This window comes from Agelaius tricolor, unplaced genomic scaffold (assembly GCF_023055355.1).
Source record: "Agelaius tricolor isolate 1412-34295 unplaced genomic scaffold, bAgeTri1.0.p SCAF_7, whole genome shotgun sequence".
Taxonomy (NCBI): domain Eukaryota; kingdom Metazoa; phylum Chordata; class Aves; order Passeriformes; family Icteridae; genus Agelaius; species Agelaius tricolor.
In genome coordinates this window covers 2728180-2741191 of record NW_027269267.1, presented here as the reverse complement: position 1 = coordinate 2741191, position 13012 = coordinate 2728180, and the positions used below count along the sequence as shown (strand labels likewise).

Genomic DNA, 13012 nt, shown 5'->3' with positions numbered 1-13012 from the left:
CAGAGGAATGAAACAACCACCTCAAGATGGTTCCAACAATGTTCTCTGCAAGGTTCCTTTCCAGAACTGACATTTACAGGACAGAACTGGATCAAGTTTTTTGATAAAAAACTTTTATCAAGGCCAGAGAGAGCTGGCAGCATATTCACGGCAATGCCATGAATAAAAAGGATTCCTGTAGGAATGTCATAAAGAAAGAATCTGTAACATGCAGGGATCAGTGGGACACAAACCCCCAGATGTTTGCAGATCACATCTGGAGAGAAAAGCACAAAGCTTTCAACCACAGAGGTCAAGGTTTTTATAAGAAAAAAAAAAAAGTAATTTTTAATCAAGATGAACAAGAGCTGTAAAAGGGCAACCCAAAAGAAAGAACAAGGAATTTATTCTGCAGAGATGCCTGGTCCAGAGCAGATGATCTGAGCCACCAGCAGGAAGATCTCAGCTGGATCTGGCTGTGCAGATAAAACCAGAAAGGCAGTGCAAGGACAAGAAGTCTTTGAGAGAACCCAGAGAGGCTCATTCAGAACCTCCCCTCCAAGCAGGAGCCTGCTGAGGAGAACTCTTGGTGGGACTGGGTGATGGCAGCAGCACCAGAACCCGAGGGAGGAAAGAGGCAGGCAAGGGAAGCAGTCAGGAGCCTTCAGGAAGTTGGGCACCATCCAAGGCAAGAACACTGATCCTATCAAACGGTGCTGCTGGTGCAAAGACAGCCTGATTGCCATGGCCAAGATGGGCAGCTGATTGTTTCCTCACATGGATCATGTCCATACAACCTGAAATTCCTTGAGTTTGTTTCCAAAGTGCCTTGAAAGGACTCAGGTGCAACTTTTCTTGTCTGACCAGCCTCATTGTAGAAGTTCTGGGAGACCTTTAACCCTAAAAAGCTCACATAAAATGAATTTGTAGATCCTCAAGCTCTCTATTATTATATGGGAGATTCCCTCTTCCTCCTGGAAAGGAAACCCTTCCCTGGCCAGCCCCATTCACTCTGCTCCAGTCACTGGAGCTCTCCAAATCCTGGCCATTCCCATCCCCTCTAATCCTTTCTTCCTCCTGCCAAAGTGTCTTCCCACAGCACCAGAGCATCTCCTGATGTTCTGGAGACTTTTCTGCCTGAAACATCTTGAGCAGCAAAAACACTCCACCTCCACCTTCTTTAGTGAAACATCCCTCATCAGTCTGCACCCAATTTTCAATTTCTGACTTACAGGCTTTGCTGGAACCCATCTGCCCTTCTGTTTCCACAACTGGGCCATGGAATTTTTAAAAACCAACAGAATTCCCACTTATCCAGAGCCACAGCAGCTCTTGTGGCTCCTGCTGACTCCTCTTGTGACTCCTTTCAGCAGTCCTACCCACCCAAATAAAATCTATTTTGTGCAAACTTCTGTATTCCAAATACACCAACCAACCAGTGACTCTGCATTAAAACAGTCCATCAGGATAAGTAATAAAGCAATCAGCTGCTAACAACAGTCCAAAAATTTAAAAGCCAGTTATTATCCTAAAAAGAGCTTTTCACAGTTCTCCACTTGGCCAATCTTTCTCTCCCCTTATTTAAAAAAACGTTGTAAGTCAAATAATCCTAATAAATATGTTCCAGGAGGCTAGAAACAACTTTAAAAACTTTTTTTTTGAGTTATAGTATACATATACATATGTATACACATATGTAGATATATACATAGATACATATATTATATACATATATGTCTATTATATACATTTATACATATATTTGTATATAACATATACATATATATTCTATGAAATATATATTATGATACATAATATATAATATATATTATGCATTATAGTACATATATATGTATATACATATACATATGTATTATGTATATAATATATATAGATATATATGTATATATATTATATACCTATATATGTGTATGTATATAGTATATATATATGTGTGTGTATATATATACACATATATATATGCACACGCACACACACACACACATATATATAGATATATAAAAATATAAAATATATAAATAGTTTTAAATATACTGTGGTATGTTAATTCTATCCTTACAGAGTTGGGAGTTAATTAGTTAAAAAAAAAAGCAGCTCTCCAAGAAGAAATGCCCTGATCCTGTAATTGATGGTTGGATAATGCAGGGACAGAGATGGACATTTCACAGGGGTTTAGAGTGACAGGAATGGGGGGAATGACCCTAAACTGGAGGAGGGCAGGGCTGGATGGGATCTTGGCAATGAGGAATTGTTCCCTGGCAGAGTGGGCAGGGCTGGCATGGAATTCCATCCCTGGATCCCTGGCAGCGCCCAAGGCCAGGTTGGACACTGGGGCTGGGAGCAGCCTGGGACTCTGGAAGGTGTCCCTGCCATGGCCACCTCGCTCTCTAAAGGTCCCTTCCAACCCAAATGAGTGCACAACTGCCCATTTGAGAGCTGCCAGGTGCAGGAGGAGCCCTGGGCCATACCTGGTTTGTCAGGGGCAGTGGCTGCTCGAGCTGCTCAGCGTAGGATAAGGCCGAGACCTGCTGGTCACTGATGCTCTGCTGCCGCCGGTCACTGTACTGCTGATGCGAATGGGACATCTGTCCAGCCATCTGAAGGCCAGCAGCATGGAATGAAAACGATGGTGCAAGCCGAACAGATGAAGGTTTGCATGCTGAAGTCTCTCCTCCTGCAAAGACAAGGACAGGGTTAAGCAGGGGATGGGGGGAGAATCCTGCCCTGTGTTCAGAATCCTGGATCCTGGAGCTCATCGGCACCCGGGTGTTGTCACACGTGGGGGGCTCCACAGGGAGGGGTCCCAGAATTGTCCTGCAGGGCTGGGCAGGGACTTCTCACAAGGACACAGGGAATGGCCTTAAGCTGAGAGAGAGCAGGGTTGGATGGGATATTGGGAATTAGGAACTGTTCCCTGGCAGGGTGGGCAGGCCCTGGCACAGCTGGGGCTGCCCCTGGATCCCTGAAGGTGTCCAAGGCCAGGCTGGAGCAACCTGGTCAGGTGGAAGGTGTCCCTGACCATCAGATCATTGTCACACACGGGGGATTCCACAGGGAGGGGATCCCAGAATCATCCTCAGGGAAAGGTCACCTGCAGGGCTGGGCAGGAAGGGTGGGCAGGGACCTCTCACAAGGACAGGGGGAATGGCCTTAAGCTGAGAGAGGGCAGAGCTGCCCCAGGCCTGGGCCCAGCCCAGGGAGGAGCTGGAGCTGCTGCAGAGAGCCCAGAGGAGGCTCCAGGATGGGCAGAGGGATGGAGCAGCTCTGCTGGGAGGAAAGGCTGGCACAGCTGGGATTGTTCACCTGCACAGGAGAAGCTTTGGGCTGAGCTCAGGGTGGCCTTGCAGGGCCTGCAGGAGCCCCAGGAAAGCTGCAGAGAGACAATTTCCAGGGCATGCAGGGACAGCACCCAGGGAATGGCTGCCACTGAACTGTTCCCGGGCAGGGTGGGCAGGCCCTGGCACAGCTGTGCCTGCTCCTGGATCCCTGGAGGTGTTCAAGGCCAGGCTGGAGCACCCTGGTCAGGTGGAAGGTGTCCCTGACCATCAGAACTCCATCTTTAAAGGTCCTTCCAGCCCAACCCATGCTGGGACTGTAATCCTGAGCATCCCTTTTCTCACATCTCCCCCTGGGTGCCATAACTCAGTCAGAGTTTGACAGGGGTTATTCCAAACACACAAATTCTGGACATGGATTCCAGAAAAGCCAGAACAACGCACAAGTTCTGCCTTTCAGGGCTGCTCCCAGCAGCTTTCTGGAGTGACTGTACCAAAGGAAAACCCCATGTCCAGCCTCAGCAGTTCATCTTTGTCTGGGGATAAGGTTCAGGGCTGATGATGGTGGGACTGGGATGATCCCAAAGGGCTCTTCCAACCCTGGTGATTCCCTGAATCCCTGATTCCCTGAATCCCTGTCCTCTGTGTTTCTGCCTCCCTACAAAGCACAGCAAACAAAGAGCAGCTGCAATCTGAAAGCAAAATTATCACTAAAGATTAAATTTAGAAGGAAGGTGTTAAACAGCCAAGCACCTGACCAGCCAAGGGAAATCCCCACTTCCTTTCCAGTCCAAACCTTGCAAGAAAACACAAGCACTAGAAAACAGTAGATGAGTACAGCCAAGATTTGGCTTTCTTAAAAATAACTCTGTCAAAAGAAAACTAAAATATTGAAATTGATACTGCACATTGACTCAACACCTATCAGGGCAACAGAACTGCATGGATGGAATCAAACACCATTTTACATTGATTATATTAAAATATTAACCATTTGAAGTTAGCATTGCACAGAAAATTACTTTTAACTCTTCTACAAAATGTCCATTAAAAACTGAGAATTAGAATCTTCCATCTTTACAACTTGGTGGATTCAGTGAACGTTTCCTTTTCAAGATTCACTGAACACTCCTGTAAGAATGGCTGAACATATGTAAGACATCATCCAGTATCTCTACTTTTTGCTCTTTTAATTTCTGAGGTTCTGCTTAACCTGAAAAAAAATCATAATCTCACTTAGCAACATCATGGTGACTGAAGTAAAAGTCAAAACAATATTTAAATCAGAGAGTCAAAAATACCACTAATTCTGAAGTGTAGAGCCAGTTCCTTTCAAAGGTTTCAATCTTGTATTTTCTTACCTCAGACCACAGGTTTCCAACAGAGACACACCTGGCCAATTACATAACTTTATAAACACAAATTTTATTTTCAAACATTCTGCCCTTCCGAGCGTTCCTCAAAAAGCAGAAAGCTCAAATATGTAAACCAAAAATCCTGGCACCATGAGGTTCTCATTTATTCCATAGGATCTTCTGACACTCCAAAAATCACAACAAGTCTGAGGATAAACTGAATAATGCACTACACACAGTTAAAATGCAAAGTAGAAGAGTGTTAAAAGTGTAATTATCCCACAAAACAACAGTTGTAATGTAATCCAAATGTTGTAATGTGATGTTTTGCTTCAGCTGGAAACTTCCCATGCTTGTAGACCTTTTCCTCCCAAGTCCACCTGCACCCAAATCCATAATTTTAACTTTTTTGTTTAGAGTATGTTTGAGATTTGCTGTTTGTGACTAACCAAGAGGTCCCTGCTGGCTTGGAGGACAGTCCCACACCAAATGTGACACCACAAATCCAAACTGTGTCCAGCATGAACCTTCTTAACCCAGAAACACGAACTTTGCCCAGCAAATCTCAGAGAAAAGGACAAGTGTAGAGCCTGTGATGATGTGAAGGATGCCAAGGGGATGGGTGGGAATCGGCCAAACTCATCCCTGTGTTCCCATCCCAAATGGAAAAGGATTTGAGTCACCCCTGAAATGGGACTGACCCCACCCACCTCAGCAGCCCCTGGGGCAGAGCTTTGGGAGCTGAAATTCAGCACAAGGAGCAGCAGCCAAGGAATTCCATCCCCTGGGGCTCCCAGGGACCCCTGCCCTTGCCACATGCCCAGCTCTGCTCCTGAGCCCTGCAATCCCATCCCAGCACAGCTCATCCCCAGGGAACACTCCCAGAAGCACTGGTGGCACAGCAGGGGCAGAGCAGGGCAAAGAAGGACTGGTTAGAATAGAAATCTTGACCTCCTTTAGTTTTAGGTCGAGGAGTCGCTCCAGAAACAGGGACATTTGTGCACTGCCATTAATTGAGGCTCACACAGCCTCTGGTGGCGCTGAGATTGCTTTTGGGCTCATCTGGAGAGCTCCAGACAGCCAAAAAAAACAGGGATCTGCTGACCACCACGGCAGGCAGGGCTAAAAACCACCAGCACTGGATCCCACAGCACATGCAGAGCTAGATGGCTCTGAGATTGCTTTTGGGCTCATCTGGAGAGCTCCAGACAGCCAAAATCATCAGGGATCTGCTGACCACCAGGGCAGGCAGGGCTAAAAACCACCAGCACTGGATCCCACAGCACATCCAGAATTTGATGGCTCTGAGATTATTTTTTGGCTCATCTGGAGAGCTCCACACAGCCAAAATCATCAGGGATCTGCTGACCACCAGGGCAGGATTAAAATCCACCAGCACTTGTTCCCACAGCACATGCAGAACTTGCACAAGGTGCAGTAAATCATCAATTTTCCTTTTTAACCACTTCAAGTGATCACACCTTATGTAAAGCACCTTGGGAAGAAAATGAAGTTAAAAAACCCCAAACATATGCCAAGGTCTCTAAGCATGAAGTACATTAAGGGAAAAGATTATGGATTTGGAGTGGGCAGAATTGTCTTACAAATAAGCCTTACCTAATGTTAGTTCAAGGGAGGCATAAAAATACCCACCTTGATGTGTATTTGCACTCAAAAGAGGCTCACAGAACTCTCTGAAAATAGACACACTGCAGAAATGGATTCCCTCATAAAGGAGAAGGTTGATTTCTTAAAGCACCATCTCAACACAGTGCAAGAAGTTCAAGAATTTATTTAGTTGGTGAGGATGGAAAATACTTTTGTCATTCAAAAGAGCTGTGTTTTAAATGGATTTTTTTTTTAATGGATGTTTTAGGGCCTCCCCATCCCTGGCAGTGTCCAAGGCCAGGCTGGGACAGTGGAAGTTATCCCTGCCCATGGCAGGGGGTGGCACTGGATGATGTTAAGGTTCCTTTCAACCCAAACCATTCTGGAATTTTATGATTTTTCCAAGCAACAAAGAAATTATTAACTGCAGGCATAACAAATATTTGAGATTGTGATTACTGAGGCGTCTATGAATGAACTACAACTGGTGTAATATTGGAAAAGTTTGTGTAAATTTTTGCACAGATTTTTAAGAACTCCATGCAGATTCAACTTCCTCTCTCATCCATTTGAGATCCTGTTATTCCCACTTTGATATCAGTCCACATAACTCATTTAGACATTAAACCTCCTCCCAAAAAAAGGATTTCTGCTGGTAAAACACATCCCTGGCCTTTCTTTTCAGCTACAAACATTCACTGGGGAAGAGCTGTGGGTGACTGAGTGATCCCAAGAGTGGATCAACAATCCAGAAAAAATCAGTGGATTGTAAATTGGATTGAAATTAGTGGATTGTGGCCAAAACCCAACTGGCCACAGCACTGGGCAACCTCCAAAGGTCTCTTCCAGCCTCGAGGTTTCCATATTTCTGTGCCACAAAAGTCAGCACAAAGTGAGATTTCTCTCTGGATCAGGAGTTGTTAGAGTAGCTCCTCTGTTGGGTGGGACTGTACCTGAAAATCCCAACAGTAATTCCAAGGTTTCTTTGCATTCCTGTCACCCAGCTCATTAAAGATCTACTTCACTTCTCAAAGTATCTTTGTGACTCTCTTTGTCCCTCTGTCAAACCTTAGAGTTCTATTGAGGTGTATTCATAGTGAAATATCAAAAAGGAGGCAAAGTCAGACAAAAACCATTAGAGCATTAAAAAAGTGACATTTCCTTAATATCTCTTCCTACTTCTCACCTCACAATTAAAAATCAGCCCCCAAAAAGTGACAGTTTGGACCCTGTGAGTGATGCAAATCTGCCTTCAGGACTGACAAAGCATCTCCCAAGTGCAGCAGCAGCAGATCTTGGTTCCATGACATGATAAAGAATTATCTTGCTGATAACAGAACCTCTGCAACAGCCTTAAAACACTTCCCTGCCTGCTGATGGCTGTGCAAGATGAAGCAGGTAAAAGCAGTGAAAGTCCCCTCAGCATTTACAAGTTTAAATGCAGGAATTCCCCAGGTTTGGCAGTGCCCAAGGCCACGTTGGACAGGGCTTGGAGCAGCCTGGGATAGTGGGAGGTGTCCCTGCCATGGCAGGGGGGGAATTAAGATGATTAATAAAGTGTGAAACTTCCTCTGCACAATTTATCTGCCATTCTCTTTGCCTTGCTGCAACTTTTCTTCAACATTTTCCTTCCTAAGATCATTGCTTTGACCCAAAATGTTTCCGTGCCTCTCCCTGCCATCCCACCCTCCCTTGTTGTGCCACGTGCAGCCATTCCCTCCATTCCCTCTGGGGATGTGCTGGCAGTGAGTGAGAACCTGCCAGAAACCAGCACCAGAGAATACAAGTGTGAGGTGTCCCGTTGGCCACAAAGGGTGCTCTGCCTCCCACACTCGGAGCTCCGGAGCTGCTGGGGCCACACCACAGAACAAGCATGGCTCTGACTGAGCAGGACAGGTTCAGACCTTAAATCTTTTTGTTTCCTACCCCTGCTAAACCACCACAGGTGAAGACAAGCACTTCTTGCTGCTTTTTTCTGTGTTTAAGTTAGTGATGTGTGTGAAAAATGGGTATTTTATGATTGGCTTTTCACAAATATTCAAATGATTATTATATGTGTTGTGTTAGAAAGTAATGCTGGATTAATTCTCTTAAGTAGTGGGTTAAATACAGTTTTAGGTTATAACAAAATGTTAAAATAGAAACCATGCTATGTAGGATACTTTTTTTAAAGAAAGGACTCACACCAGATAGCAGCCACAGGACACCTGAATCTGTCAGAGAAAGAGAATTTATTGCCCCATTATCAGAAGAAATGAATTTCTTCCCACCTCAAAGGCGCTGTCAGGATTCAGAGGAAGAAGCTGATGATGACCAGACAGAATCCTGTGTTTGAATGGAATTTATGCATCATGGATGAGGTGTGTGAATATGCAACAGGCTGCTGTTTTTAAGGGGTAATCCTCTGTTAACGTGGGTCCTTTATAGTGGGTCCTTTTTCGGGCTTGTGCTGCCCAGAAAAGGTACCTGGATGTCCATAACTCTTTGTTTCTATTGTCTCATATTGTCCTAATCCAAATTGTCCAAATTATTATTACTCTAATTGTATTACTATTTTCATAACCATTTTATTATTACTAAACTTTTAAAATTTTAAAAACAAGTGACTGACGTTTTTCACAATGTGAAAGCCACCCAGTGTCCACTCTAAGAAAATCCTGTGTTAGCTGAGGAATTGTACAACCCTCTTCCTTCACAGAAGATTTTTTTTGCAAAGTTCATTATTTTGCAGAGCTCTGGCCAACTTTATTTTTCAAAATCTCTGCTTGGAAAAGCTCTCAGCATCCATGAGCATTGTGACAGCTGAGCTACTGAAGAGTGTCTGGAGAAGGGAGGCAGATCCCTGACACCCAAGCTGTGAGGTGCACCAGCACATCTGGAACAGCCAGGGAGCAACCAGCAACAAGGCCTTGGATCTGAGAACCCTCTGCTCAAATAAACCCACGCTGAGGACTGAGGACGAGTCAGCCCCAGCAGAGCTCGGCCTGAGCAGCACAGTGTCAGCGCTGGGGACGGCAGGGTGTAGAACAATCATCTCTCAGGCAAGGAGAAAGCCCGACCTGAACTCTGCGTGACCTCCTGCCGCCCTGCCCTGCCCATTGTCCCCACCAGGGCTCTGGAGCGACAACGCGGGGGTGCAGGGACCTCACTCTGCTCGCTCGGGAGTGGGAAAAGCTGAGAGAAGCCAGGGAACAAAGGGGAATTACCTGTGGCAGCTCCCGGAGAACAATCCCGTTATAAATATCCCCCAGAGTTCCTCCTCTGGAGGAACTTTATTATTGTGGGGGGATTATTAAGAATGGCTGCTTCACAAGTTCTCCTACAATAACCATTCAGCCAACTTCCCTGTACAGAAATGCCAAACCCTGCTTGCCCTGAGAGCAGAATGGAACCCTAAACTCAGAGATGCAGAACCCTGCTTGCCCTGAGAGCAGAATGGAACCCTAAACTCAGAAACAACCCCCAGGGCTCCTCCTGCTCCTGCTCCTGCTCCTTCTCTTCCCGACTGGCCAGAGCTGCAGGGAGGTCACAGGGCTCAGGAGGTGACCCCAAACTCCATCTTTTCCCAGCCTGGAGGAAAAGTAGGCCAAGAGCAGGTTCATGAACTGCTGTGCCACTGCTGAGCCTGTCTTGGCCAGTTCCTTCCCTGGATGAGCTGCAGCAGGGGTGGACTTTGGGCAGGGCTTGTGGTCTGTGCCTTTTGTGCAATCAGAGGACTCCAGTTCCCTTTCCTGGAGAAAAACTGGAGCTCAGACCTGTCACAGGGAAACACTGTGGGAAATATCTACCAAAAAAAAGATAAAAAGCCACTTCAAAAATAAAAATCTGGTACCAGAAGGACTGAATGCTGCTGCTCATTGTAATTCTCCCACTACAAGAGAAAGAAGTTTCTAAACTCATTTAATCCACTGGCAACACAGTATATAAATCTGGGTTTCATTAACTTATAAATATGACTTTGAGTACACTCCGGAGAATCTTAGAACTGAGAAAATGTTGTGAAAGTGAAACCACTTTTTTTTTAATAAATGAAGCCCAAGATTGCCAAAATTCTCAGTTAAAACCTACAGGAAACACAAGCACTCTGAACTTTCAAAGCCCAAATTAAACTCTGAGAGACCTGGGCTTTTCCATTTCTGCCCTGGACAAGCACCTGCTTGAAAGCACAGCTAGAAAACCACCTGGAATTCCACAAGGAAATAGGGACAGGCCTACAAAGGACTGAAAAGCCACTAAAATGAAGAGAATTTCTGTGCCCAGAAATTAGGAAAGGCCAGAATCCTTCCCCAGCCTGAATTCTGTGCCTCCATGTCAATAAGTTATGATTCTGTTTAGCTCCATGAATGCCCTGTTTGTTTTAGGGGGCAGAATGGAAGCAGTGCTCGCTGAATAGGTGGCCATACAATAGATCTTTTTATTTTCATTGTGTTTAACATAATATCCCTTGCCACTCTTCAGACTGCGCTCCAAATAAAATTATTCCTGGCTGCTTATATATTCTATAGAGCGCTCATTGTTTTTGCATCCTCGGAATTCACAAACAATCATTTCCTTCTCAGAATTCTGCATTTTCTCCTGCTCTGCAGAAAAACGTCCGGACACGGGATAAACACCAAAGGGCTCCATCATTTAAATGTTTGTACCTTCAGGACTTTGTAAAGACAAGGGACACATCCTAGCAGGTAAATCTGTGTTTTCCAGGGTTCCACAGAGGAGCTGCTTTGAGGTTAGGTTAAAAAAGCTCCTTTTTGACGCACTGCCCTGGTGTGATCCTCCAAGAGAGGATATCCCAGGGTTTAGAGAGGAAAGAACTGTACACACAGCAACTCTTAGGGAAGCTTTTCCCCTTTTCTAACACGCTTCAAGTTCTTCCCAAGTTCTCCTGGCACCCTGGAACTCTGTCCAGCTGCTCAGGAGCACTGGGCAAACTCAAGTACTTTGGCTGCTGATTCAGCCCAGCGTGCATTTGTTTATTTAATGACAAATCAGCGAGTGAAACAATATCTCAGCAGTCAATACTTTATTACTGAACGTTTAATAACCTGGATTGCAAGAAGAGACCTAACTTTTATTTTAAAACTGACAAATAAAAATTATCTAAACCCATCGATATTGGTGAAAATGTGCCAAGGTTGAGGTTCTGAGGCTTCTTTTTTTGTCTCCCCCTACAAATTCATGTGTAATTTATGATCTTATGCAATTATTTTAGGGTTTATATTTTTTCTAATTGAATGAAAAGCCTGCCATTAAAAAGAGGGAATATAAAAGAGAGGGGGAAATGAAGATAAAACTTTTTTTATGATCGTGGTGAAAGTTCAAAGACTCACAGAAACAATAATGTTGGAAAATACCTCCAAGATCATCAAGTCCAACCTTTGACCAAACAAACACAACAACTCTTAAAGCAGAAATAAAGGTTGAAGTGTGAATATTATTCCAAACACGGATTTTCCAATAATTACTTAACTCCAGCTACCTCTGCATCTTTAACCCTGCTGAAAGACCCACACCTGCCCCTCAGTTCTGATTGGAAACCACAAATACAAACCAAAAATTCTGTCAAATTCAGTAAAAAAGGAGAAAAATCTTTCATAAACCACGGTAATCCCCTAATACAGCAGAAATTTAGTGACACAAAGTTTAAATTGACATTATTTTATCCCTTAAACATGCTATAAAAGAACCTCTCAACTGATTCTTCAGAAGGCTTCAAGCAAACTCCAAGTACGCACAATTTTATTAAATCTAAGGTTTTTGTTCTAGAAATCACTAAGTTTCTCTATGAAAATATTTGCTTTATCCAAGAGAAACTAAATTTCCCTCTGCTGAACCTGAAGTTTTCTGAAGGGTTTAGAAAACAGTCAAAAAATTAAAATTCCACCAGAGTAAAAATCCGATTTAACCAAAAATCTGCTGGTGACAGGAATTCCCACTATTGCTAGCAAATGCCAGATGGTATCAAACCACGGATACATATTGATATTTATGTGAAAGAGAAGGGGAAAAAAAGGAAAAAATAGTGTATGTAGCTGGATTTACTCAGGTAAACAATTCATTATCCTTACAGTCAGTTTTAGTGAGTTGGAAAGAGAGAATGTGAGCAGTTATGGAAGAAAATACAGGAATTGGACACTGAGGAAGACGCAGGGAGGGAGTGGGAACAGGACTGGGGAGGGTAAAGTGATCCATGACTGAACAGGAGAAAAAGCTGCTTGGGAAGGCAGGGGAAGGAAAAAAGGACAGATACAGATGCAGATTTAAGCAGCAGAATATATTTTAAGCTCAGATTCCCCAATATTCTTAGACAGGAATGATATTTAGGACAGAAAAAAAACAGGACTCAACTTAGAGCTGAGGAGGGGCTTGGTTTTTGGTGTGGAGTTTTTTTTTTTTGTCGGGTGGGATGTGAATACGGCATTTTTGAAAGGTGAGTGTGTTTGTTCCAGAAATAGATTATTTTAAAGAAAAATCAGATTGAGATCCCGATCTCGGACAGCGAGAAGGGGCTGTGGTGTACCGTGAGTGATAACTGAGTGTATCGGCGTTCTGCTTTCTGCGGGAAGCTGGCAACTTTAAGGCATTTTATTTAAATAATAAATTTTTTTACAAATAGAGAAAATACAGGGGGGAAGCTGGTGGGAAGCAGCAATTAGCCGAAGCGTTGGGCGGCCGGGCCGGGCCCGGTGTGAGGGCGGCTCGCAGCGCGCAGGCCCCGCGCGTGAGGGGGAAGCCGATCCCGGCGCTCCCCTCAGCGCATCCCCGGCTGCCGCAGCG

General features: G+C 44.5%; 1 protein-coding gene across 1 annotated transcript in view; it reads right to left on the bottom strand.

Moving 5' to 3' along the window:
• The window catches only part of DYRK1A (dual specificity tyrosine phosphorylation regulated kinase 1A), an 82087-nt gene that overhangs the window by 23951 nt on the left and 45124 nt on the right, over nt 1-13012 (bottom strand). The window contains 1 exon segment of the mRNA XM_071430114.1: nt 2469-2674. Coding sequence (XP_071286215.1) covers nt 2469-2674 — 206 coding nt within the window.